Below are 24682 nucleotides of genomic sequence, written 5' to 3'. Positions count from 1 at the left end.
ATGACGCACATCATTGTTTTGCTTCTGGTATTCTTTGTTTCGTGCTATGGATTTCCAGATTTTCCCTTCTATAATGTGTCGTTAACATGGGAAGAAAGAGTAGATGATTTAGTTAGTAGATTAACCATTCCCGAAATGGTAGGTCAAATGGCAAAAGGCACAGGTGGAACTGACGCAATTCCTAGATTAGAAATCAAACCGTATGAATGGTGGACAGAATGTCTCCGTGGTGATGTACAACAAGGTGGAACTGGTTTTGCTGAATCTATAGGTCTTGCAGCAGCTTTCAGGTAGTTAACAACCCAACTCTTCCAGTTTTAATTGTAATGGTACTTTTATTTATCAAAATCATAATAATTTCAACAATTTCTATTTCAATATAACAAGTTCAGTTCTTTAATAGATACAATTCATGCATTTGTGGCTTTACTGCTTTATAATTCACTGCAATGTGTCTTTCATAATAAAAGTACAGATGTGATTTACGATGTAGCTAGAGCCACTGCTATAGAAGTAAGAGCTAAAAATACAGTTTTTAGTCAACAAGGGAAATATGGTCTTGGTACAGGACTCAGCTGTTTTTCACCAGTAATAAACATAATGAGAGATTCAAGATGGGGTAGAAATGAAGTATGTATAATATGTTTAATTTTTCTTTCGTGAATTATTGAAATTAGGGTTTGCACATAACATACTGACTAAAGTGTCATTCTCTTTTCACTTGATTTGATTGATTTCTGGTTCGTTCCCTTGTTGTTGAGAGACTTATTTTGGTAGCACGCCTATACCCTCCGACATTATCTTATACTATGCAAATATACAAATACTACTATTTTGCTGCGATTAGCAACTTTCTCAATGGATTTCCGTGTACTGTGGTGACTAAACTTATCGATGATTAAGCGAAAATATTTGTGCCGTTATCAACAAAATAGTGCAGTCGAGATCAATTAGTCCAAAAACGTAAATTTTTATAAGATCTATTTCATTTGACAAGAACGACGGGTTTATTCTCATTTATCCCCTGTTTTTGATTTAATTAGGAGACCTATGGTGAAGATCCCTATTTCAGTGGTCAATATGCAGCAGCTTTTGTTCAAGGTCTCCAGGGCGATCATCCACGATACCTTTTAACAAGTGCTGGATGTAAACATTTTGATGCTTATGCTGGTCCTGAGAGTGATCCCGTTTCCAGATTTGGATTTAACGCCGAAGTCAGTTACGTTTGCGTTTTTGTATTTCTTTATCAGGAATTACACTAGTAATGGTGTATTGAAGTTTCCATTTCTTCTAAATAAAAGTAATTTATCTTAATGCTTTTCATCTGAAACAATTTCAGCAAATTAATGTGGTCATTTCTTTGAAATTTTAAAAAACTGAATTGGTTTTATGGTTCATTGTTTTATCTTATGAACCCGATAACAATATTTTGATATATTTTTCTATGCATCATAACGTATTTTGCATAAGCACATTATTTATTGTGTCATCAAGGTTGCTACCATTATTCTTGTAGGTATCAATAAGAGACTGGAGAACTACCTTCCTTCCTGCCTTTAGAACTTGCGTTCAAGCTAGGTCCTATAATATTATGTGTAGTTACTATAGGTAGGTTTACTTTTACCCATGGGCTTAAAACATCGTAAATTCCACCCGTGTCTACACACACCTCGCTGACGCTTATCCGCAGTCCCCCTTCACTTAGAAGCTCTTGTGCCTAAGGAAAATTACTGAATAATAATTAAATTTACTGGGAAATATTTGATGATGATGTTATTGTTTCCTTTTTTGTTAACCATCATTATTTTTACAGAATAAATGGAATACCATCCTGTGCTAATAAAGAACTATTAACAGATATATTAAGAAATGAATGGGGTTTTAGTGGCTATGTTATAAGTGATGCTGGTGCTATTGAGAACATTATAACAGAACATCATTATCTAAATAATAGTGTAGATACAGTCGCGGCTTGTATAAATGCTGGTTGCAATATTGAACTTGGACATCAAAGGAAGGGTGAAATTGTTTACGAATCTATGGGTAGGTAAACATTTTTCATACGAGTAAAACTTTAAAATTACTAACCTATTTAGTTACTTTTTTAAGTTTCGCAAAGCAGTCGAGGCAATAGTAAAACAATCGACGTTAACTATCAAGTGGTAGACATCGTTAAATTCTAGTAAAATTATAGCAGATTAAAAAGGATATTAACACTGAATTTAAATAGCTGAACCACCTTTTCGGTTCACTCATCGTACACAAAATTTGTATTTGCATCTCAGGACAAGCTATATCAGAAGGTAAAATAACAGAAACAAGAGTAAGAGAGTTAATGAAACCAGCTTGGTATACTAGAATGAAGTTGGGAGAATTTGATCCACCAGAGATGAATCCATATAAACAGTTAAATCTATCAGTTGTACAAAGTCCAGAACACAGACAACTCGCCATACAAACAGCTATGAAAACCTTTGTTCTTCTTAAAAATTTAAATAAATTTCTTCCAACAAAAAGTGGAATCTTCAATAACATTGCTGTAGGTCCATCTGTTTATAAGATTTAAATCAGTACATTTCTTTACAATTAATAAAAGAGAGAAGCTAAGTACACAGATATAGTTACAGCTAATCAAGACTTACTTCGTAACTGTCGTGTACTTATAACTAGCATAGCCCCAATATTTCTACGTGTACCATAGCCAATTATCCCACGAGAATCTATAATAATTTAAAGTTAATGATGTTACCGCAATTACTTGCCTACATCTGAATCACTAACCGTTACAATTTCAGATAAAAGAAATTATATATCAGACTTTCCACCAGTTTGCAGCTGAGAAATAGATAAGTAACATGACCAATTCTATTACCAAGTAGCCACTACTAAGTGATATCATATTCATGATTTTTCTGCTTGTTTAAAACTAGATTGTTGGTCCTGCAGCTAATGATACATTGGTTCAAACTGGTAATTATTCGCCACACCCGGATCCATTATATACCACTACGCCCTTACAGAATCTCTCTAGATTAGGAAACACTGTTCATTATAATGCTGGATGTATTGGAAGTACAACCTGCGACAACTACAACCAGACTGGTATTATTGATGCTGTTCAAGGTGTTGATTTGGTCATCGTCTGTCTAGGGCTAGGTATGTTATAAACGCACACGGAACTTTATGTATTTTGATTAAGGTTTTTTTAATACACAAGTATAATGTTGAATGTTTTCTCTTGTTTTAAAGGTAATGATATAGAGAGAGAAGGCCGTGACAGACCAAATATAGATTTACCTGGCAAACAATTACAGCTTCTGCAAGATTCCGTCAATAATAGTAAGTTAAAGCTTTTACTTTGATAGGAATACAAAGTATCTCCAAATACTTTAGTAATTGTAGCTAGAGTTGTTTTTAAGTTTACACCCTGCTAACCTATTTTGTGTGGAACATATCTTAGTATATCATGGCTAGAGTTGTTTATATGTTTAGTTATTGCTAATTGCTAATTGTTGATATAACATGGACGGATAGTTATCCTAGAGTTGTTTATATTTCTAGGCCCCGCTAATACGCCCGTTCTACTGATCTTGTTTAATGCCGGACCGGTTGATATCACATGGGCTGATAGTAATCCTAGGGTTGGTTATATTTGTAGGTCCAGCTAATACACCGGTTCTACTGATCTTGTTTAATTCTGGGCCGGTTGATATAACATGGGCTGATAGTAATCCTAGAGTTTTTGCTATCCTTGAGGCTTTCTATCCTTCTCAAGCTACAGGAGATGCTTTGTTTAATGTTCTTACAATGAATGGTCCTAATTCTGTTCCGGCTGGTAGAATTCCTTTCACCTGGCCAATGACCACTGATCAGGTAAGGTTAGAAATAATATGTACAGCGCTTCATTTGCTGCCTCATTCTTAGATATTTATTCAGGGACTCATTTACAAAACAAAAAGATTTAAAAAAATCGTTCAGTTCTAAAATATAGTTGTTGAGTTATCAGTTGATGATTCTAAATGTAAACAAGTCGTTCCTATAATTTGAAATCTGATGTATAACAGTTGTCGCCCATACGTTAAAACATTAAATATAAACCCTAAGTTGAATTAAGCTTTATCTATGGCACTACGCATACATACTCTTCATATCATATTTATTTTTCCTCTTTCAGTTGCCGCCCATAGTTAATTATTCTATGGAAGGTAGAACATATCGATATATTAACTATGATCCATTATATCCCTATGGTTATGGTTTATCTTATACAAGTTTTACCTACTCTAATCTACAATTTAGTCAGTCAATATTAGCAGGCAATGATGTAGAGGGATCAGTAGATGTTTATAATAATGGTCAAATATCAGCTGATGAGGTTATTCAAGTTTATATCAACTGGCAAAATAGCCCAGAACCAACACCTAAACTACAATTAGTGGATTTTAAGAGACAGTATATTATAGCTCAGAATAAAATAAGAGTAACATTTAGAGTTAAAGGTGAAAATATGGCGGTATGGATGGAAAATAACAGTGGATGGATGGTTTATCCAGGTTAGTTTTCTAAGCAGACAAATATAACAAAGGGAAACGAAATTGGTTAGCGGACGATGGGATACATTGGTTGAGAAAATTGATCTGTAAAATGCGAATGATTTATTGTATATTTTATTTCCATACAAATGTCAGTGTTTAAATATTTCAAGATAACGTGGATTATATTGTGTGAAAATCATGTGATTTTTATTTTTAAACTATGTATAGGCCAATGTTTATATTTCAAGATAACATGAATTATATTGATGTGTATATTTCAGGACAATATGGATTATATGTTGGTGGGCAACAACCACAGCAGAAGAAAACTGTTGAATCAAATGTATTGTCTGGAATGTTCACAATTATCGAGACCAGATTTTTAGGAAAATATTAAATAGCAATGTTTAGGTTACATGTAATTTTGTGTTGTTTGTTTTGTATCTACAACATCTACCCATTTAGCAATATGTCTACCATTCTAGTGTAGCAACCTCCCTGGCTATTATTATGATCTATATGGGTACGACAAATCTGATTAATACTTAATACATTTCCGTTTAAATTTCTGGTAATGGAACCATCAATTAGTCGCATGTATCCATGGAATGGGTGGTTGGAAACATAAGATTTCTTTAGTAGAATCTTTTACAGATTGCTACTTTCAGTGACATCAGAAAATCTTAGGCTTGCAAGTCCTAATATCCCAAGTCTAACCATCAATAGAAGGCACACGAGCTTCTCCCGTCATTATTATGAAAGCCAGCCAGATGATATCTACAATCACATTAGTTGATCGATTTGGATTGTATATTTGAAAACCTTAATGTCAGAAACCAAATTATGTTTGAAGATTAAATTTCAACACGTTTTTCTATACGATCATAGTTCTAATCTTATATTACAGTGGTTGAAGGCCAAATATAATATAAAGTTGGCCTGTCCTTCACTATGTCGATCAAACTGATAGTATTATCACAAGGCATTATACGTCTAGTATACACAGACATTACATACATCTGATTCAATCACAAATTTAAAAAAATATCTGCCAAACTGGTTACGGGGCTAATGTTTCGGCTTTTAATACTTCCCCTTTTCCTGACGTCATGCTGCTGTGGATTTCCAGATTTCCCATTTTATAATATATCTTTAACATGGGACGAAAGAGTAGATGATTTGGTGGCTAAATTGACAATACCGGAAATGGTAGGTCAGATGTCAAAGGGTTCCGGTGGAACGGTTCCAATCCCAAGGCTTGGCATCAAACCATATGAGTTTTACTCAGAATGCCTCCGAGGAGACGTGAAACAACCATCAACGGGCTTTCCAGAGGCCCTAGGTTTAGCAGCATCATTCAGGTAAGCTGGAACAAATTTAACGAAAAAAAATGGCAAAAGATATTCCAGAAATATTTGAAACTTATGGTTTATAGATAACAGGACCAGCAGAGTTACCAGCTTAGCTATAATTTTTCCAGCTTATAAAACAAATATATCATTGGATGTTGTTATTACGAAAATCTGTTTCGTTTCTATTTCAGTACAGATGTTATATATAATGTAGCTCGTGCCACTGGTATAGAAGTAAGAGCACTAAATACGATGTTCAGTAACAATGGTTCTTACAACAATGGACAGGGCCTAAGTTGTTTCAGCCCAGTTATAAACATAATGAGAGATCCAAGATGGGGCCGAAATGATGTAAGTTTTTATAATTCATGTATAATAATAACAAAACAATCCGACGAATTTGATTTCTGTTGTATTTGAATGCATCTGTTTTTATTTGATTAAAAAACTTTCGTTATTTCACAGGAGACGTATGGAGAAGATCCATATTTTACTGGAGTTTATGCTGCAGCTTTTGTTCAGGGTCTACAAGGTAACCACCCTCGTTACTTGCTAACAAATGCTGGATGTAAACATTTTGATGCCTATGGTGGTCCAGAAACTGACCCAATGTCAAGAATGGAGTTTAATGCCGTGGTAAGTAGTTTCACCAGCCCTTGATTAAAAACATTAAAATCATGCATTATGTTTGCGCATTATTCAGCAAAATATATGTCTTTATCTTCTGGTTTTGACAGGTAAACATGAGAGATTGGAGAACAACATATTTGCCAGCATTCAGAGCATGTGTTAAAGCTGGAACTTACAATATTATGTGCAGTTATAATAGGTAATAAATATGTTCTACCATAATTTATAACTATAATAACATCCGCAATAATTTATGATATAATTCTTAGTGATAATAGGTATACAGTAACTTATTGTATCATATGAATTTGTGATAGGTAGATACCTCCATTACCGTACGCCTTTTAAAACTCAACCCAGACAATACACACTGCGCCATATTTATGGAATTAACCTCCTTTAGAATTAATAGTTGAAAATCCAAGAAAGCCTTCAGATCCCGGTTCAAACCACATCTTTCGAAATCCCCTGTGACAGAAATAACTATTGATAACTCTGGAATCAACCACGCATTGGAAACTTTAGAATTATTGTGTTTATGCGCTTTATAAAAGTTGATATATTATTATTACTTATTGGGGAGCCTGGGTGGCCCATTGAGTGAGGCACTGGCTCACTAAACGAAAGATTTAGGGTTCGATTCTTGAGCTGGTCTAGAACGTTCCCTGGGATTTCACAGCGTGGTCCCCCTTGCCAGTGGTGCAGACTTGGACCGTGTCTAGTCGTTCAGACAGAACAGGAACACGTATCAAAACTAAGTTACTAGTTTATATGAATATACTATTGTGAATGTTTCTGGTCCTTTCTCATTATTTATCCACAGTGTAAATGGTATACCTGCCTGTGCCCACAAACAGTTATTAACTGATATTTTGAGAAAAGAATGGGGGTTCAAAGGATACGTTGTCAGTGATGCTGGTGCGATTGAAAACATCATAAGTAGACATCACTATCTGAACAATACAATAGATACCATAGCGGCCTGTATTGATGCTGGGTGCAATCTGGAACTCGAGCCACGCCCACCTCAAAATGTTTACGCCTCTATTGGTAATATGATTTCGTCAAGCTATGCCGACAGAAAGATAACTCTTATTGTGGCGTCGGATATCCTTAATTGGATCAAAGCATATTTACCTAAACTATAACGGAACGAAAAAGAAATAAATCTAAACCTGTTTTAGAGTAAATAATTATGTTACTTTCACTTACCATTTTTATTTCAAAATTGTTATCTTTACTCCATTTTATACCCAAATCCAACATAATCAACATCTCATCACATAATCAACTGGTCATATTTTGTTAAGGGTGAATACAGTGTCTAAAATGCTAATAATCTACTCTTTGTGTTCCTAGGCCAGGCCATAAGTGCTGGAAGGGTTCAAGAATCAAGGATAAGGGAATTGATGAAACCCATGTGGTACACAAGGATGAGGTTGGGAGAATTTGATCCTCCAGAGATGAATCCTTATAAGGAGTACAACGTTTCGGTTGTTCAAAGTCTCGAACATCGACAGTTGGCACTTTTTTCAGCTATGAAGACTTTTGTATTACTGAAGAATCAAAACAGTTTTCTTCCTTTAAACAGGATTCATTTTTACAAAATGGCGGTAAGTATCGCTTGGATTTAAATTACAGATTTACAAACAGTATTACTAATGGGGTTCATGTACAGTTATGATTTTTGGTTTCTTAATAGTTTGCATGTGATGACAATTTCTCTTTCTTAAATTTTCCAGATAGTTGGCCCTTTAGCAAATAACGAAGATGCTCAGATCGGTGACTATTCTCCACCTATTAATCGGTTTTATACTACAACCCCTTTACAAATACTGTCGAGTCTAGCTGATATAGTAAGCTATAATAATGGCTGCATTAGTGATAACAACTGTAACCAGTATGACCAAAAAGGTTTAATACAAGCTGTTAAAGATGTTGACTTTGTCATTGTCTGTTTGGGTTTAGGTTTGTTCATTTTTTTTAAATTGTAGAATTATGCTTTTCTTACCTGACATCCCTTTATTATATTCACAGATTTAGTACTATTTTACTGACCACTTAAAAAATAATTATACGCCAATGGCTATATAAAATCCATTGCTTAGACCTAATGCACTGAATCTACTCTCTAATGTTTTATTTACGTAACAGGTGTCGCTGTTGAGAAGGAAGGTCATGATAGACATACAATGGATTTACCTGGAAAGCAACTTCAAATCCTGCAGGATGCCGTTAATAATAGTCAGTAATTAAGTTCTACATTCTGACTCTATATTAAAAGACTTGTAAGCCTTTACATGGGTATCAAAGTGTCTTCTTTATTATAGTTTATCGTCCATTTTATTTAGTTCCATTTAGTTCGTTCTATGTCTATTCAAAGTCCCTGATACGATATAATTATGATTATGAAATATTTAATTTTAGGTCCAGTTAATACACCCGTTCTACTGATCTTGTTTAATGCTGGACCGGTTGATATAACATGGGCGGATAGTAACCCTAGAGTCGTTGCTATCTTAGAAGCTTTCTATCCTGCTCAAGCTACAGGTGTAGCTTTATTTAATGTTCTTACAATGAATGGTCCCAATTCTGCTCCTGCTGGAAGACTTCCATACACATGGCCGATGCATGAAGATCAAGTTAGTATATATATATATATATATATATATATATATATATATATATATATATAAAAAACATGAACAGTTTATCATCTATATAATGAATAAAATCTTTGTATAATGTTTCATAATGATGTATTTATGTGAAGGTAGAAGATATCGTACTGGTCCCTTATGTTTGAATGTATTTCAGATACCACCAATGATGAACTATTCTATGGAGGGTAGAACATACCGATATATCAACTATGATCCACTATATCCCTATGGTTATGGTTTATCTTATACAAGTTTTACCTACTCTAATCTACAATTTAGTCAGTCAATATTAGCAGGCAATGATGTAGAGGGATCAGTAGATGTTTATAATAATGGTCAAATATCAGCTGATGAGGTTATTCAAGTTTATATCAACTGGCAAAATAGTCCAGTACCAACACCTAAACTACAATTAGTGGATTTTAAGAGACAGTATATTATAGCTCAGAATAAAATAAGAGTAACATTTAGAGTTAAAGGTGAAAGTATGGCGGTATGGATGGAAGATAACAGTGGATGGATGGTTTATCCAGGTAGGGATATGTTTATTACCATGATAAGAACTATCTGAAAATGTCGATCACACATCAGATTTATTCTGTAAGAATGTGGCGCGGTATAAAGAGGGTGGATTATCCAAGTGTCCGCACTAACAATGTTTTATTACTATAAGAAACTTACAGATAAAATTTCGATATTTTAAAACAATATATGCAAGTATTTTTATATTATATGTTTATATTTCATTTTAGATGATATCATGTTTCAGAGTGGTACGGTTTATCTGCTTATGTTTATATTTCAAGACAATATGAACTATATCGTTGATGGTTATATTTCAGGACAATATGGAGTATTTGTAGGAGGGCAGCAACCAAACCAGAATAAAACTACTAACTCTAATGTATTGTCAGGAATTTTTACGGTTACGAAAAGCACATTTCTAGGAAAATATTAATAAATTTGATTTAATGTCTTTGCTTTTGTTTTGAAAAAGAGCCCCAGCTTTCATAACGCGTTCTGTATTACAAGTGGGTGTAGACATGCATATCAAATGGTGTAGTATTATATGAATGTTTATCCAGACACAAATATGATGTACTTGTTTTATTTTATATGTAGAGTATGTTACTTATTCTCAGCCACACATGGAAACTAGCTCTTTGTATTTCATTAAAAAGGTATCACAGACAATCAAAAAGTTGGACTAGAGTGGATAGACTCCTTTACCCTACTACGAGATAACATTGTCATGTGACTGCAACAATTGTAATATATAATTTATAGGACACAAAGATCATATTTTGCCAAGGTCTTTGCGTTGATTATAATAGATAAACAAATATATTTTAAATAGATAAATAATCATAGTATCAATATCGAACATCTAGCACTATACTAGTTACAACGATCATGTTAAGAAAGCTAGTACTTTGTATAATTATAGCGTCATGCTATGGATTTCTAGACTTACCATTCTATAACGTATCTTTAACTTGGGACAAAAGAGTAGATGATTTAGTTAGTAGATTAACCATTCCTGAAATGGTAGGCCAAATGTCGAGAGGTTCAGGAGGAACCTTTCCTATTCCCAGACTTGGCATTAAACCCTATGCATTTTACTCAGAATGCCTTCGAGGTGACGTAAAACAGCCAGCAACTCCATTTCCAGAAGCGTTGGGCTTAGCGGCAGCTTTCAGGTAAGCCAAAATATGTTCAAGTTTATCAAGCTACTGCTTGTGTTGTTTATCCTTTAAATCCAGTTATTAGCATAACAAGAATACCGATTCTGAATTATGCCAGGGTAAGTAGAAATTCAACAATTTGATGAGAATCAGTCAACTCTAAAATGAATAACCCCTTCTAGGACTTAAGAAGCAGTCGTTGGACTAATTTTCAATAAAATAAACCCCACCAAAGTAAAGCGTATATTATGACCATACCGAATCTCACATTGGTGAAGCTTTTCGGAGCTATGTGAAACTTTTTAATGGTGGTCATTTTTGTACTGAAATGTCCATCGATTAAATACTGTTGTCATGAAAATGTTTCAGCCGTGTCGATTGTTTGGAGTCTTCATATGTGTTTGATATTTCGTGTAGCAAATATTCTTATTAAATTAAATCTCATTTAAATATCCATTTTAGTACAGATGTTATATATAATGTAGCTCGTGCCACTGGTATAGAATTGCGAGCATTAAATACGATGTTCAGTAACAATGGTTCTTACAACAATGGACAGGGTCTAAGTTGTTTCAGTCCAGTTATAAACATAATGAGAGATCCAAGATGGGGTCGAAATGATGTAAGTTTTTCCCAATTCAGTTCTTTACTTGTTATTTCTAGTTCCATCCTATTCGATCAAATAACAATTCCCAATGTTGCAAGTTGGTCAAATTATAACTCCGTTGATTAACGTATAAGACGAAGAATTCTTTTTATACATACAGGAGACGTATGGAGAAGATCCTTATTTTACTGGAGTTTATGCTGCAGCGTTTGTTCAGGGTCTACAAGGTAACCACCCTCGTTACTTGCTAACAAATGCTGGATGTAAACATTTTGATGCCTATGGTGGTCCAGAAACTGACCCAATGTCAAGAATGGAGTTTAATGCAGTGGTAAGTATTATCATCCAAAATGGTAAGTTTTGTGGTGTGCGGTATAAATGCAGTGATAAGTACTATCATCCCAAATCGTAATTTAGACCAAATTACGAAATGTTTTGTGGTGTGCAGTATAAATGCAATTATAAGTATTATCACCCCAAATGGTAATTAAGACGAAATTATGAAAGGTTTTGTGTTGTGGTGTGAGGTATAAATAAATAATATTTCAGAAGATTGGGCATCGGATCTTTAGTCGATTTTTTGTCTAAATCGTTCGTAAGTTGAAGATTAAATGCCATATTGCAATTAAAATTAACCTTAGGGCCAAAGACATTCATACTTCATAATGTACTTCGGTTTCTATTCGCCAGGTTACAATGAGAGATTGGAGAACTACATTTTTCCCTGCTTTTAGGGCTTGTGTTAAAGCTGGAACATACAATATCATGTGCAGTTATAATAGGTATGTACTACCGTAACTTCTGTGCAGTTCTGATAGGTACGTAATACCATAACTTACACCACGTGTAGTAATAAAAGGTATGTCCAACGTTTACCCCTGTGTAGATATAAAATTGTATGTTGTTATAATAGATAGATCCTTAGTGTATCGTGTGTAGTTATAATATACATGGACTGCACCGTCTATGAGACTTGGCGATCGTTTGATTGACAGACGATAACTCCACCCACATATTCTCGATTATCAAGAAACATGTTCAATGGCTATGATAGCCTCGCCTGGCAGGCCTTTCATCACCAGTTTCCGGTAGTAACATCAGCGACTAACGGTAAACGTTAGCTTGGTCTGCTATTTTAATTTTAAATGGACGACTGTTTAAATCAAAACTGTATCCAAGCCATCCATGAGTCTACAGTGTTGATTTTGAGCTTGTCGTGTAAATAAAGGTCTAATTAATAATTTCTATAACATCTGAAGCCTAAATAAAGACTTGCAATTGGCAGATTTAGCGCTTGCATAATATATGTTTAATCACTACCACAAATTAGTTATACCATGTGTAGTTATAATAGGTAATCACTACGATAAATTAATAGTTACATGTTTAGACATAATAGTTAATCAGTACCTTAAATTAGTAATTCCATGTGTAGGTATAAATAATAGTTAATCACTTCCATAAATTAGTAATTCAATGGTTAGCTATAATAATAAATAACTACCATAAGTAAGTAATTTCATGTGTAGTTACAATAGTTGAAAACGTTTCAAAACTTATAATTAATCCTTTATTCACAGTGTTAATGGTATACCCGCATGTGCCCATAAACAATTATTAACTGATATTCTGAGAGAGGAATGGGGGTTCAAAGGATACGTTGTCAGTGATGAAGGAGCGATTGAAAACATCATTAGTAGGCATCACTATCTGAACAATACCATAGATACCATAGCAGCTTGCATTGACGCTGGGTGCAATCTGGAACTTGAGCCTCACAGTTCATTGAATATTTACAGCTCAATTGGTTCGTATCATTTATGTGTAGAGTTTCTTTCTAAAGAGGTGTATGAGTCCAAACATGATTCGATTCCACGTCCCCTTCAGAAAATATAAGTGGGGTATGGGAAAACAAGAAATATTTTTTAAATTCGTTTTATATCCAAACCTGACAATATCGACATCTTAGGGAACATCTCTAAGATACAAATATTATGCTTTGGCTTTTCGGGGAATATAATCCGTGAAATGCTAATAATCTGTTCATTGTGTTATTAGCCCAGGCTGTAGCTGCTGGAAGGGTTGAAGAATCAAGACTAAGAGAATTGATGAAACCGATGTGGTACACTAGAATGAGGTTAGGAGAATTTGATCCACCAGAGATGAATCCTTATAAAGAATACAATGTTTCGGTTGTTCAAAGTCCAGAACATCGACAGTTGGCCCTTGATTCAGCTATGAAGACCTTTGTTTTACTGAAGAATCAAAATAGTTTTCTTCCTTTAAACGGAAGTCACTTTTCCAAAATGGCGGTAAGTCTCGCTTTGATTTACAAAGTGTGTCACTGAACATCGACAGTTGGCTCTTAATTATATGAAGATAAGATTAATATACACAATAAGATACAGGGTCACAAGGGACAACTTTATTGGTTTTATTTACCATAGAAGTCTAATTCCCATTATAAAAAGTTTATGTGCTTTTCAAATCCCAAACTTTCAAATGTGGTATTATAATTTTTATTATTATAATTCATTTTTATTAGAATTTTTTAAAATGACACCTGTTTCTTTTAGGGTAGCTTGTATTCAAGTTTGAATATTTGAACCCATTTTTCTTACAAATCGTATCAATTAATATTACGTATTATATTTTGTAGATAGTTGGACCTATGGCAGACAACCCAGATGCTCAAACTGGTGACTATTCTTCTCCTGTAAATCATTTTTATACCACCACGCCTTTACAAACACTGTCGAGTCTAGCTGATATAGTACGCTACAATAATGGTTGTATAGATACTAATAACTGTAAACAATATAACCAGAAAGGTTTAATACAAGCTGTTCAAGATGTTGATTTCGTTATTGTCTGCTTGGGATTAGGTTTGTTGGTGATTAATTTATTAGAATATATAATATTTATGAGTGTAAAATTTTTCGATGAAAACTATATTTATATATTTGTACAATCCAAGACAAAGACTAGTGTGTAAGAATTAAACCAACAAAATATCAATAACCGTCTTAAACTATGCAAAATAGAAAGAAGTGTATATATAATTATGCTGATATTTCAAATACAGTCATATATTGGCTGTAAATATAAACTTTATTTACATCAGGAACAAGACAGCCCCCACCCCACCCTCCACCTACAAAGCCACCCTGCTGCAGAATCTACTAGTCTTTTCCCCAACACCGCGTACAACTGGTCTCATAGACATATCATATTGTGATGACATGCAAACACAAAGCTAATTAAATATTATCTTTATCAGGTGTCATTAATTAACTTGTCTTCATATACGGAGATTTTATCATTGTTCTTAAAGAATGTCAACATAAGTCGCGGTACCATCTGTTGCAAGATGTAATTAACACATTATGTCAATGCACGTCTGACACCAGTCGGTTCAGTCGAGGTTACCAGATTATCTTTTAAGGTGTCGTGGGGATCACGTGGCTAAGTGGGTAAGGCGCTGGCTCGCTAGCCTGGAGGTCGGGTGTTCGATCCCTGCATTGGCCGAGAAAGTTCATCTCGATTTTCCGGCGTGGTTTCCCCTTGTCAGTGATGCAGAACGGGGGGCCTGACAAGGACAGCTGCCTAGTCGTTCGGATGGGACGAAAAACCGAGGTCCCGTGTACACATTGGCGTGCACGTAAAAGATCCCGGGCAAAATTTCCCTCATAGCACACTGTATGGCGTATGCCCGTCTTCAATTAACCCAGGTTAGGTGCAGAAGAGTAGGACGTTAAACCCCATTTCATTTCATTTCATTTCATTAAACACGTGATTAAACAGTATATCTCTATTGTGAAATATGTTTTATTTTTACAAATAGCTAGGAAGATTCATCCGTTAGCAAAATGTGAAATCATTTTTTTAAATTTATTTTTTGATTTATTAAGATTAGACAATTTCCAATAATTATCAACATGTTTATATGTTAGGTGTCGCTGTTGAGAAAGAAGGTCATGATAGACACACTATGGATCTACCTGGCAAACAACTTCAAATCCTGCAGGATGCTGTTAATAATAGTCAGTAAATACATTACTTCTTTCCATATTAATTAATTTATAGATACCACTGGCATTTATCATAAAAGTATCACTGTGTCCTTCTGCACATACCAGCTCCAAACAAAATGTTCCCATAACACGTGCATGTTAAAATGTATGTTCCTTAAATAGTTAGAACAGGAGAACTGTACCAAAGTGAACAGAAAACCAGACGACAAACCGGTGACCAAGACACAAAAGTATCGATACTTTTTTGGGGACTTGATTATATACTTCTTTTCGATATACTGAATAGTCATCGATGATTTTGAACGTTTGAAATATTCTATGCATGTATTAATTACAAAGTATGGACATAGATACTTTTTCAAAACTGGCATTAACTGGGTTTTACAAAGTTGTTATTCTATCCGGCCGACTGAGAAATTTAAACAGAAGATCCCGTAGCTCACTATATTATTTATATTTCTAATTCCAGCAAATACTCATGTTCTTCTTATATTGTTTAATGCTGGACCGGTTGATACAACATGGGCTGATAGTAATCCTAGAGTTGTTTATATTTCTAGGTCCTGCTAATACACCCGTTCTTCTTATATTGTTTAATGCTGGACCGGTTGATATAACATGGGCTGATAGTAATCCTAGAGTTGTTGCTATCTTAGAGGCTTTCTATCCCGCTCAAGCTACAGGTGTAGCTTTATTTAATGTTCTCACAATGAATGGTCCCAATTTTGTTCCTGCCGGTAGACTTCCGTACACATGGCCGATGCACGAAGATCAGGTAAATATTTTACGAACATAACATAACGTGCTGTATGTATTTTTATTTTTGCATGTTTGGCGTACTGGGGTCTTAATGTTTGAATGTTTTTCAGATACCACCAATGATGAACTATTCTATGGATGGAAGAACATATCGATATATTAACTATGATCCACTATACCCCTATGGTTATGGTTTATCTTATACAAGTTTTACCTATTCTAATCTACAATTTAGTCAGTCAATATTAGCAGGCAATGATATAGAGGGATCAGTAGATGTTTATAATAATGGTCAAATATCAGCTGATGAGGTTATTCAAGTTTATATCATCTGGCAAAATAGTCCAGTACCAACACCTAAACTACAATTAGTGGATTTTAAGAGACAGTATATTATAGCTCAGAATAAAATAAGAGTAACATTTAGAGTTAAAGGTGAAAATATGGCGGTATGGATGGAAGATAACAGTGGATGGATGGTTTATCCAGGTATATCATTGTTGGGTTTCGGGCTTGGTTATGTTTACTAAAAATCTCTCAGAGACGTTTAATTTGAAATTACTGTCGACCATAAAGGGACAGTCATATGTATATTCATTTTTCAGTAAGAACCGAGAAAGATCACATCATTGATTTAGTGAAAATTTAAAACTAACGCGATGTTGGTATTACATGTGGTTTATCCGAACCACGTCAAGATTTTCTGTAAGAACTGGAAGATTTGCCATTTTGATCTTGTGTAATTCTCAAAATATGACTGCCTTGACAATGCTTATCAAAATTAAACATGTTAGTTAATGTGCTGTATTTAATATGATGTGGCGTAATATATTCCAGGGACAATGAATTGGTGCGTGTCTGATGAAAATTGGTTATATTGATGTTTATATTTCAGGACAATATGGATTATTTGTTGGTGGTCAACAACCGAACCAGAATAAAATTGTTGATTCTAACGTTTTATCTGGAACCGTTACTGTCACTGAAACTAAGTATTTAGGAAAATATTAAAAAATATATATCAAAATAAAATATTTCCCAAGCCTGTATTGCATTTCTTTTTTCACAGCAAGATTATGCTTTTATATTGTTTTGAAACCACTTGCAGTTGGACTAAGACTAGTAATGTCGTTCCTGTATTTATAGCAATTCTCCCTTTCTCCCTTTTCCCCTCTTTTACATGACAATTTTTATTGACCGTTTGGTCTAAAATTACAAAAAGAGTGCTTGAATTTCCATTTTCTCCCAGGTTTTGGTGAATATTCATGATATTGGGGCGGAAGGATCAGTGACTTAGACGTTGACTCGCTAACCTGGAGGTCCCAGATTCGATCCCGGTGTTTGCCGAAAGAGTTCATCGTCATTCTCCGGTGTGCTTCGCCCTTATCAGTGGTGCAGGAAGGGACAACGTACAGTCGTTTGGATACAACAAAAAAACGATGTCCCTTGTACACTTTGTACATAAAATAATCTTTGCCAGTTTGAATTTGAAATAAGCGTAGACAGTAGTACCGCTGTCTGGACAAAATTTCCCTTATAACACACAGAATGGCGTATGTCCGACCTCATTAGCCAATTTGGTGCAGGGCAGTAGGACGTTAAAAACCGAAGTAGTTGTGACATGTTTGGCTCATTGTGGGTATAAAAATTAAAATCATCGGAATGTTCAAAAAAACTTTTATAGGCCAAAACAGTCAATAGGGAGATAATTGCTAGACGAAAAAATTATCTCTCATAAACTGCCAGGCTTGCCCAAGCTTGTATTTACTTACGAAAGAAAGAGCATTTGTTAAAATGTTCATTGCATTTGCAGAATCAATCCTCGCCACAGACAATATAAGAAGTGTAACAGCATGGGTTTATTAAATTACACTTGATGTTTATAATGCCTGTTCAGCCGTTTGGATATCACAATGTAAACAGTCAATCTGGAAACCCATAGCATGAAGCGTATGGTATGACTAAGAATGGGTAAACTTCCATCTTTACCCACCTAACATGATCTGATTTAAGAAATGGAAATAGTGTTTATATTAAATTGAATGATTCGTGTAATGACAAGCTGTATAAATGGTAAATTGTTGTCGAGTATAAAATTATGGAATTTGATAGACCCATAAACATACTAACAATTCTAACATGGATAATTTCTTTTTTTCGATTTCGATGTAACAATTCTAGGATGAATAATTTATGTGTTTCGATGGATGCAACAATTCTAGAATTCTAGGATGAATACTTTATGTGTTTCGATGGATGCAACAATTCTAGAAGTCTAGGATGAATACTTTATGTGTTTCGATATAACAATTCTAGGATGATTTATTGATGTTACTGTGGCAAACATCGACAGAATGACTAATGCGTTCGCATTACCGCAATATTGTTAATGTATAATAATTATTTTTGTGCCGTAATCATAATAAACTATTGATTTAACATTATAATGTCCCCTTGGATTAACTGCCATTAACTTTATTATTTGCTTAATTATTTATTGGTAAGTGGCAACATGTAATATATATAAACATTAATAAGGATGTATAATATGTTTCCGTGGCAATATCGTGATTCCTGCCCAGAGGGCCAAAATTTATCTTTTATTTACATCAAAAACAAAAAGTGATAACATTATAAATTTATAGTAATCATTTTATCGGGCACATTGCTAATCTGTATTGTCTTGCATCAGTCGATATCACGTAGAAAGATATTTAAGTTACTGACAGCATGGTGCACCGTGGTTTGACGTTTCTATTCCTCTTTTGTTGGGGCCAGACTGCTCATTCAGAGACATCAGACAATTTAAGGACTCTACAAAAGATCCTCTTCTCAAACTACAGTGCGGCCATTAGGCCACAATACAACCAAAGTGAACCTACTGTCGTTGGATTAAAGTTGTTTGTCTCTGATCTGATTGAAGTGAATGAAGTTCAACAATTTATTACCTTGTCTTGTTTCTTTAATATATCATGGACTGATGAATTCTTACAGTGGAAACCAGAACATTATGGGGGGATACAAAAGATGCAAGTCGAGTCGACTAATGTTTGGAAACCGTATTTGGATCTATATAGTTCTCTTGACGACACGGACGTGTTTGGTGACGAGCGTTATAGAATATTTGTTTTTCATGACGGCCGAGTCAGCTGGCACCCAACTAAAACATTGAGAGTAGCTTGTTTAATGAACGTTGAACGATTCCCATTTGATGTTCAGGAGTGCAATCTGACCTTTTCACCATTGCAATACACATTTGAAGAAGTTCAACTCGAAGCCCGTGATTTTTTATCAATTTTTTCTGTTTTTAAACGCCATGGTGAATGGGAGGCAGTGAACAGTTCTGTCAAGGTCTTCAGTCACACCTTTGACGGAAATAAACTATCCATTTTGAAGACAAGTTTGAGATATAAAAGACAACATATGTTTTTTGTTCTGAATTTCATGGTTCCTATAATCATGTTGTCTATACTGAATTTATTGACATTTTGGCTACCTAATGATTCTGGTGAGAAAACCTCATTCTCAATAACCGTCCTGCTGGCGCTGACAGTGTTTCTCACGACTGTCAGCAGTTACCTTCCGCGGACATCGTCTAATACGATATACATCACAACATATATCACGTGTCTATTACTTCTAAGTGGGTTGACTGTGCTCGTAACCATTATCATGCTGTACTTTCACCACAGAAATAAGGACATGTCAGAAAGGAAGAAAGATCGTGTAGTTGATCTTAATGCCAAGCGAATCACTGGATGCCAACGACCAAAAGCGGCCTGGGGGTCAAAATGTGGCAACAACGGTTTAAAAATTGATGTTTTGATGTTTCTGATATTTTTCTTGGGGTGGTGCACGACAACCTTTTGGTTTTTTGTCTATGTTCGTGTCCCTACATAACATATTTATAGGAATTAAAAGTTCGACACTTATTCATGACAATCTTTTCCCCAACACTGATTTCTTATAACTTGCAGCATTCTCTGTCAGCTGTATGTCGGGTTAATGCGTTCGTCGCGCAATATTTATATATAAACATCAATTGACCGATACACTTTCTCTGTGATTGTCATTGGCAGCCGGATTAAAGATAGTGCTCTTAAATCCATCCCTCGACTAGTGGCCATATGTATTGAAATGTAAATATTGTGGCAAGATATCAAAAACATATATCTATTATCAAACTCAAAAGCTAAAAACACAAAATGTGGAATGTATCACTGTGACGTGTCCAGTGGACGATCATTCCAAAAGCACTTCATTTCATCATTGAAAAAAAGAAGAATTAAGACTCTTTTGGAACAAAGCATTTTTTATACAATGCTTTTAATTCCTACTAATACGATTATGCTGCCGTTTTATTTGTTTATTTGTCAGGCAATTTGAACAACTTAATGATGATATTGTTGGGTATGTATAATCATGTGTTTAATACCGCTGAGTTTGATTTGAGGAATTCAAATTTTATCTGTTGTATATATTTAAAAAAGTTCCGCTATTTAATAATTATTGTGCTAATGTTTTGTATTTTCGATTTATGTTTAATATTTTGTTGAGAATATAAAATGATTAACAAACGCTAATTTACTATGAGGATAAACATTGATTCTCTTAGAAATCCGAAATTTATAATTGTTCTAAATTATTACATATTAATCTTGCATAAGTACTGCATATAAAAGGTTGTACAATTGTTTTTATAGTGTTTAAGTAGTTTAACCATACTCTAAATATGCCAGTGTTTGGAGTTTTGATATTAGAATATAAGGTTATTAAGTGTGATCTTATCCAATGTCAATTATATCTTGGTGAAAATGAAAGTGCCTTTTAATAAACTTTAGATGTTTTTGTTAATAGCCGTGTGTTTGCGCTCGAATGTTAATGTGTCTATTTGCCTGGATAACGTGCTATAATCAGTCTATACGGATCAGGTCCTATGTGCATAAAACATCTAAAGTCCCATTGAAACATTTAATTGAAGGTTGGTATACAATACTGTAGGTATACATATTATCAAGTTCGGATTCAGTTAATTATGGCCCTCTGTTGACTTAAAATCATTAAAAAAATTGTGATTATGATTTATTTTAATTTTAAATATTATGAGAGATTTGATTGGAATTATGTACATTGCTGTTGTATATAGCAGAGTTACAGATTACATTTCGTCAGATTCCGTTGCATATGACTCTTTGGTGATTTAAACGAGATAAATCGCTAATATTTGGGACCTAGAAAGTGACACAAATGGGTCGTAAAGCACACAATAATGTAATATTAATGTATTTAAACTGATTTACATTCGATCGTTTCCGTTTTTACTCTAATTTCAAATCAGTTATGTTCGGTGAAATACGCCAGAAGTCTCTATCGAATGGCAATCTCTAGCGTCTGGTTATTCCAGTCTACAGCGATAATATTTATTGCGCATACTCTCCAGATACGATTATGGCTTCACCTTTGTCATGACTTGTGGACTATGTCTAGCCTCCTCCTTGTTACAAATGGCGCTGAAACTCATTATGGTACATGATTCGTGTACCAATGGTAAAATGTTTATTTTGTCTTAAATATTGGATATCAGAAGCCCATCTTTTCAAGATACGATAACAACACAACTGTTGTAGCCTAAGGTGTGTTTTTTTATCAGACATTTTTGGCAGATAAAATATCCCAGTTGGCGGAAAAAAAATATGAACATTTTTTTATATAAAAATTATTATCCATTTTGACGGAAAAGAATGAAATACAGTGTGAGCCCCGATTGCACGTATTTAAATGCGACCGGGAAAACTGAGACTACAACAACTTCCGAGGCGAAAGTCGAGCAGTCGTTATTATCGCTGTGTGTTCTTTCTTAATTTCCTATTTTCGAGTTGCATTTTGGCTTGTATAGCGTGTTGGCGCCTTCTTACTGACATCAATAAATACAAAAATATGACTAAGTCGAAAGTCGACAAGACGGTACACAAGCCAAAATGCAAGTCGAAAATAAGAAATTAGGAAAAAACGAGGGGCGCTATTATCACTGCCCGTTATCGGCAATACTATATACCGGAAAACCAACCGGAAAACACCGGAAAACCAACCGGAAAACACCGGAAAACCAACCGGAAAACAACCGGAAAACACCATTTTATACTGAATACCGGAAAACACCCTAAATAGGTAACCCGGAGCCTGGCCCTCTGTGTGCGGTTTTGGATCAAGTGAGGTTCTCGGGGGGAAAGTAGCCTCATCGGCTAGAGTCCTCTATTTCACAAACATAAACAACAATTGCTTCCTTGAAAATTTATCGATCAACCCTTTTCACAGACGTCCAGCTTACCACTTTCCTCAATGCAGTAAGATAGAATATGTAGTTTTCTCATGGACAATTGGGCGAAAGTTGGGGTTTTCTTAAGGAAAACTGGTCAACGAGTTGGGGAAAAAAGCTCGAAAAGTAACCCAGAAGAAAATCCTGTGTGCGGCCCTCGGAATATGATGGAATATGTTGAATATTATTATGGTTCAAGTGATTATATTTGACCCTAGAATGAAAGTAAGCTCAGAAACAAGTAGATTTTTAGCCCTTCCAACGAGATGGATAGCGCTTGGAAAGGATAGACACTTTTCAGATTACAGCCTGTCCGAGAATTGCGTGGCATCCATTTCGTTTGGTGATTAGGACACATAGCGGTTAAACCTGGAACTTCAACTCGAACTATTCAGAGATTTATTAACTCGCTTTTGATGATACTTGCTGTTTTATGATGCGATTTTTTGTTACCTAGGGAGGAGTTGGCCTAATCGTGCCTTCCACTAATTCGTACAACCCCGATGCCAGCGTTACTAGTAAGAATCAGGAGACTGGCGCAACCGGCATATAACGGGGCCCTCAGAGGGCTGTGTTTAAACTACTGAAATACTGAAACACTGAAATCTACTGAAATTTACTGAAAACTAAAATTAAAATACAAAATAAAATATGGTCAATGATGGAGGTAGACTGATTGCGTCTTTTAAAACATTCAAAGCATAATAGGCATCAACAAAATTTTGGAGAAAAAAAATCGGAATTTGTGTTTTGGTTTTTTTTTAGTGGGGGGGGGGGGCTATTTGTAAAGCGAACATCGTAATGACCTTGACCTTCCTTCATCGGCGCTCACTTGGTACAAAACCGCACACAGAGGAACAGGCTCCGGGTTACCTATTTAGGGTGTTTTCCGGTATTTAGGATGTTTTCCGGTATTTAGTGTTTTTCCGGTGTTTTCCGGTATTCAGTATAAAATGGTGTTTTCCGGTGTTTTCCGGTATAAAGTATGGCCCGTGTGTTTTTTCCTAATTTCCTATTTTCGAGTTGATTTTGGATACAACAAAAAGCCGATGTCCCTTGTACACTTTATTTATAAATTAATATTTGCCCGTTTGAATTTGAAATAAGCGTAGACAGTAGTACCGCTGTCCGGACAAAATTTCCCTTATAACACACTGAATGACGTATGCCCAACTTTATTAGCCAATTTGGTGCATGAGAACCCATAGCATGAAGCGGATGGTATGGTTAAGAATGCGTAAACTTCCATCTTTACCCACCTAACATGATCTGATTTATGAAATGGAAATAGTGTTTATATTTAATTGAATGACGGGTGTAATGATAAGCTGTTTAAAATATGGTAAATTGTTGTCGAGTATAAAATTATGGAATTTGATAGACCCATAAACATATCAACAATTCTAGCACGGATAATTACTTTTTTTCGATGTAACAATTCTAGGATGAATAATTTATGTGTTTCGATGGATGCAACAATTCTAGAATTCTAGGATGAATAATTTATTAGGGGCGGTGTTAAATATATCGGGCCCCCTCCAAATGTGTAGTTACCCTACCCATGTATGAACATATTATTTTTATTTTTTTCCGACCCCCTTAACCCCGCTGTAGTGATAGTATATACTGTACGTTGCAAAATAATCAATGTTCTGAAAGTACACATATGCCAAAACGGAGCATGCGTCATTTTAATAACGTCCACTTTTACCAGCCCAGCTAGTTATGATATTTTTTTGAACGGAAAGAGTCCACTGGCAAATCCAGCTGTTTCTATATACAATATCCCCCCCCCCCCCCAACTGTTTTCGCACCAAAGAGCGAGTTGCTTTAGGTTTTGGTGAGGTCATTACGGTATTACTTTAGTCTGCAAGCACAGTGAGTGTATAGACAAATATAGGTAAGTATAGATAAAAAGTTTTATAGACAAGAAAATGTAACAGTAAAATGTTAGACAGGTCGTTTACACACTTAGAAAATATCAACACGTATGGAATTTGTGGAAATATTAATGCCATCTAGGATTTCCGCCATTTTAGATTTTCAAAACTTAAATTAACGTCTCCAATGAACTCAGCGACCCTGAAACCCCTAATATAGA

General features: G+C 34.9%; 2 protein-coding genes across 2 annotated transcripts; both read left to right on the top strand.

Annotated features, from left to right (window-relative positions):
- LOC126809650 (uncharacterized) lies at nucleotides 1-2566 on the top strand. The gene is made up of 6 exons (XM_050534320.1): nucleotides 1-290; nucleotides 471-630; nucleotides 1044-1214; nucleotides 1517-1608; nucleotides 1814-2043; nucleotides 2286-2566. The coding sequence occupies exons 1-6, from the start codon at nucleotides 1-3 to the stop codon at nucleotides 2564-2566; spliced, it is 1224 nt and encodes a 407-aa protein (XP_050390277.1).
- Nucleotides 2567-10223: 7657 nt separating this feature from the next.
- LOC126809651 (uncharacterized) lies at nucleotides 10224-17382 on the top strand. Its single transcript, XM_050534321.1, has 9 exons — nucleotides 10224-10242; nucleotides 10628-10880; nucleotides 11328-11487; nucleotides 11633-11803; nucleotides 12163-12254; nucleotides 13053-13279; nucleotides 13531-13788; nucleotides 14136-14188; nucleotides 17374-17382. Exons 1-9 carry the CDS (start codon nucleotides 10224-10226, stop codon nucleotides 17380-17382), a joined length of 1242 nt encoding a protein of 413 aa, XP_050390278.1.
- Nucleotides 17383-24682: the final 7300 nt, after the last annotated feature.

The sequence above is a fragment of the Patella vulgata genome, chromosome 2, assembly GCF_932274485.2.
Source record: "Patella vulgata chromosome 2, xgPatVulg1.2, whole genome shotgun sequence".
NCBI classification, from domain to species: domain Eukaryota; kingdom Metazoa; phylum Mollusca; class Gastropoda; family Patellidae; genus Patella; species Patella vulgata.
Note: the sequence above shows the minus strand (reverse complement) of the source record. Positions and strands in the feature narration are given on the sequence as shown.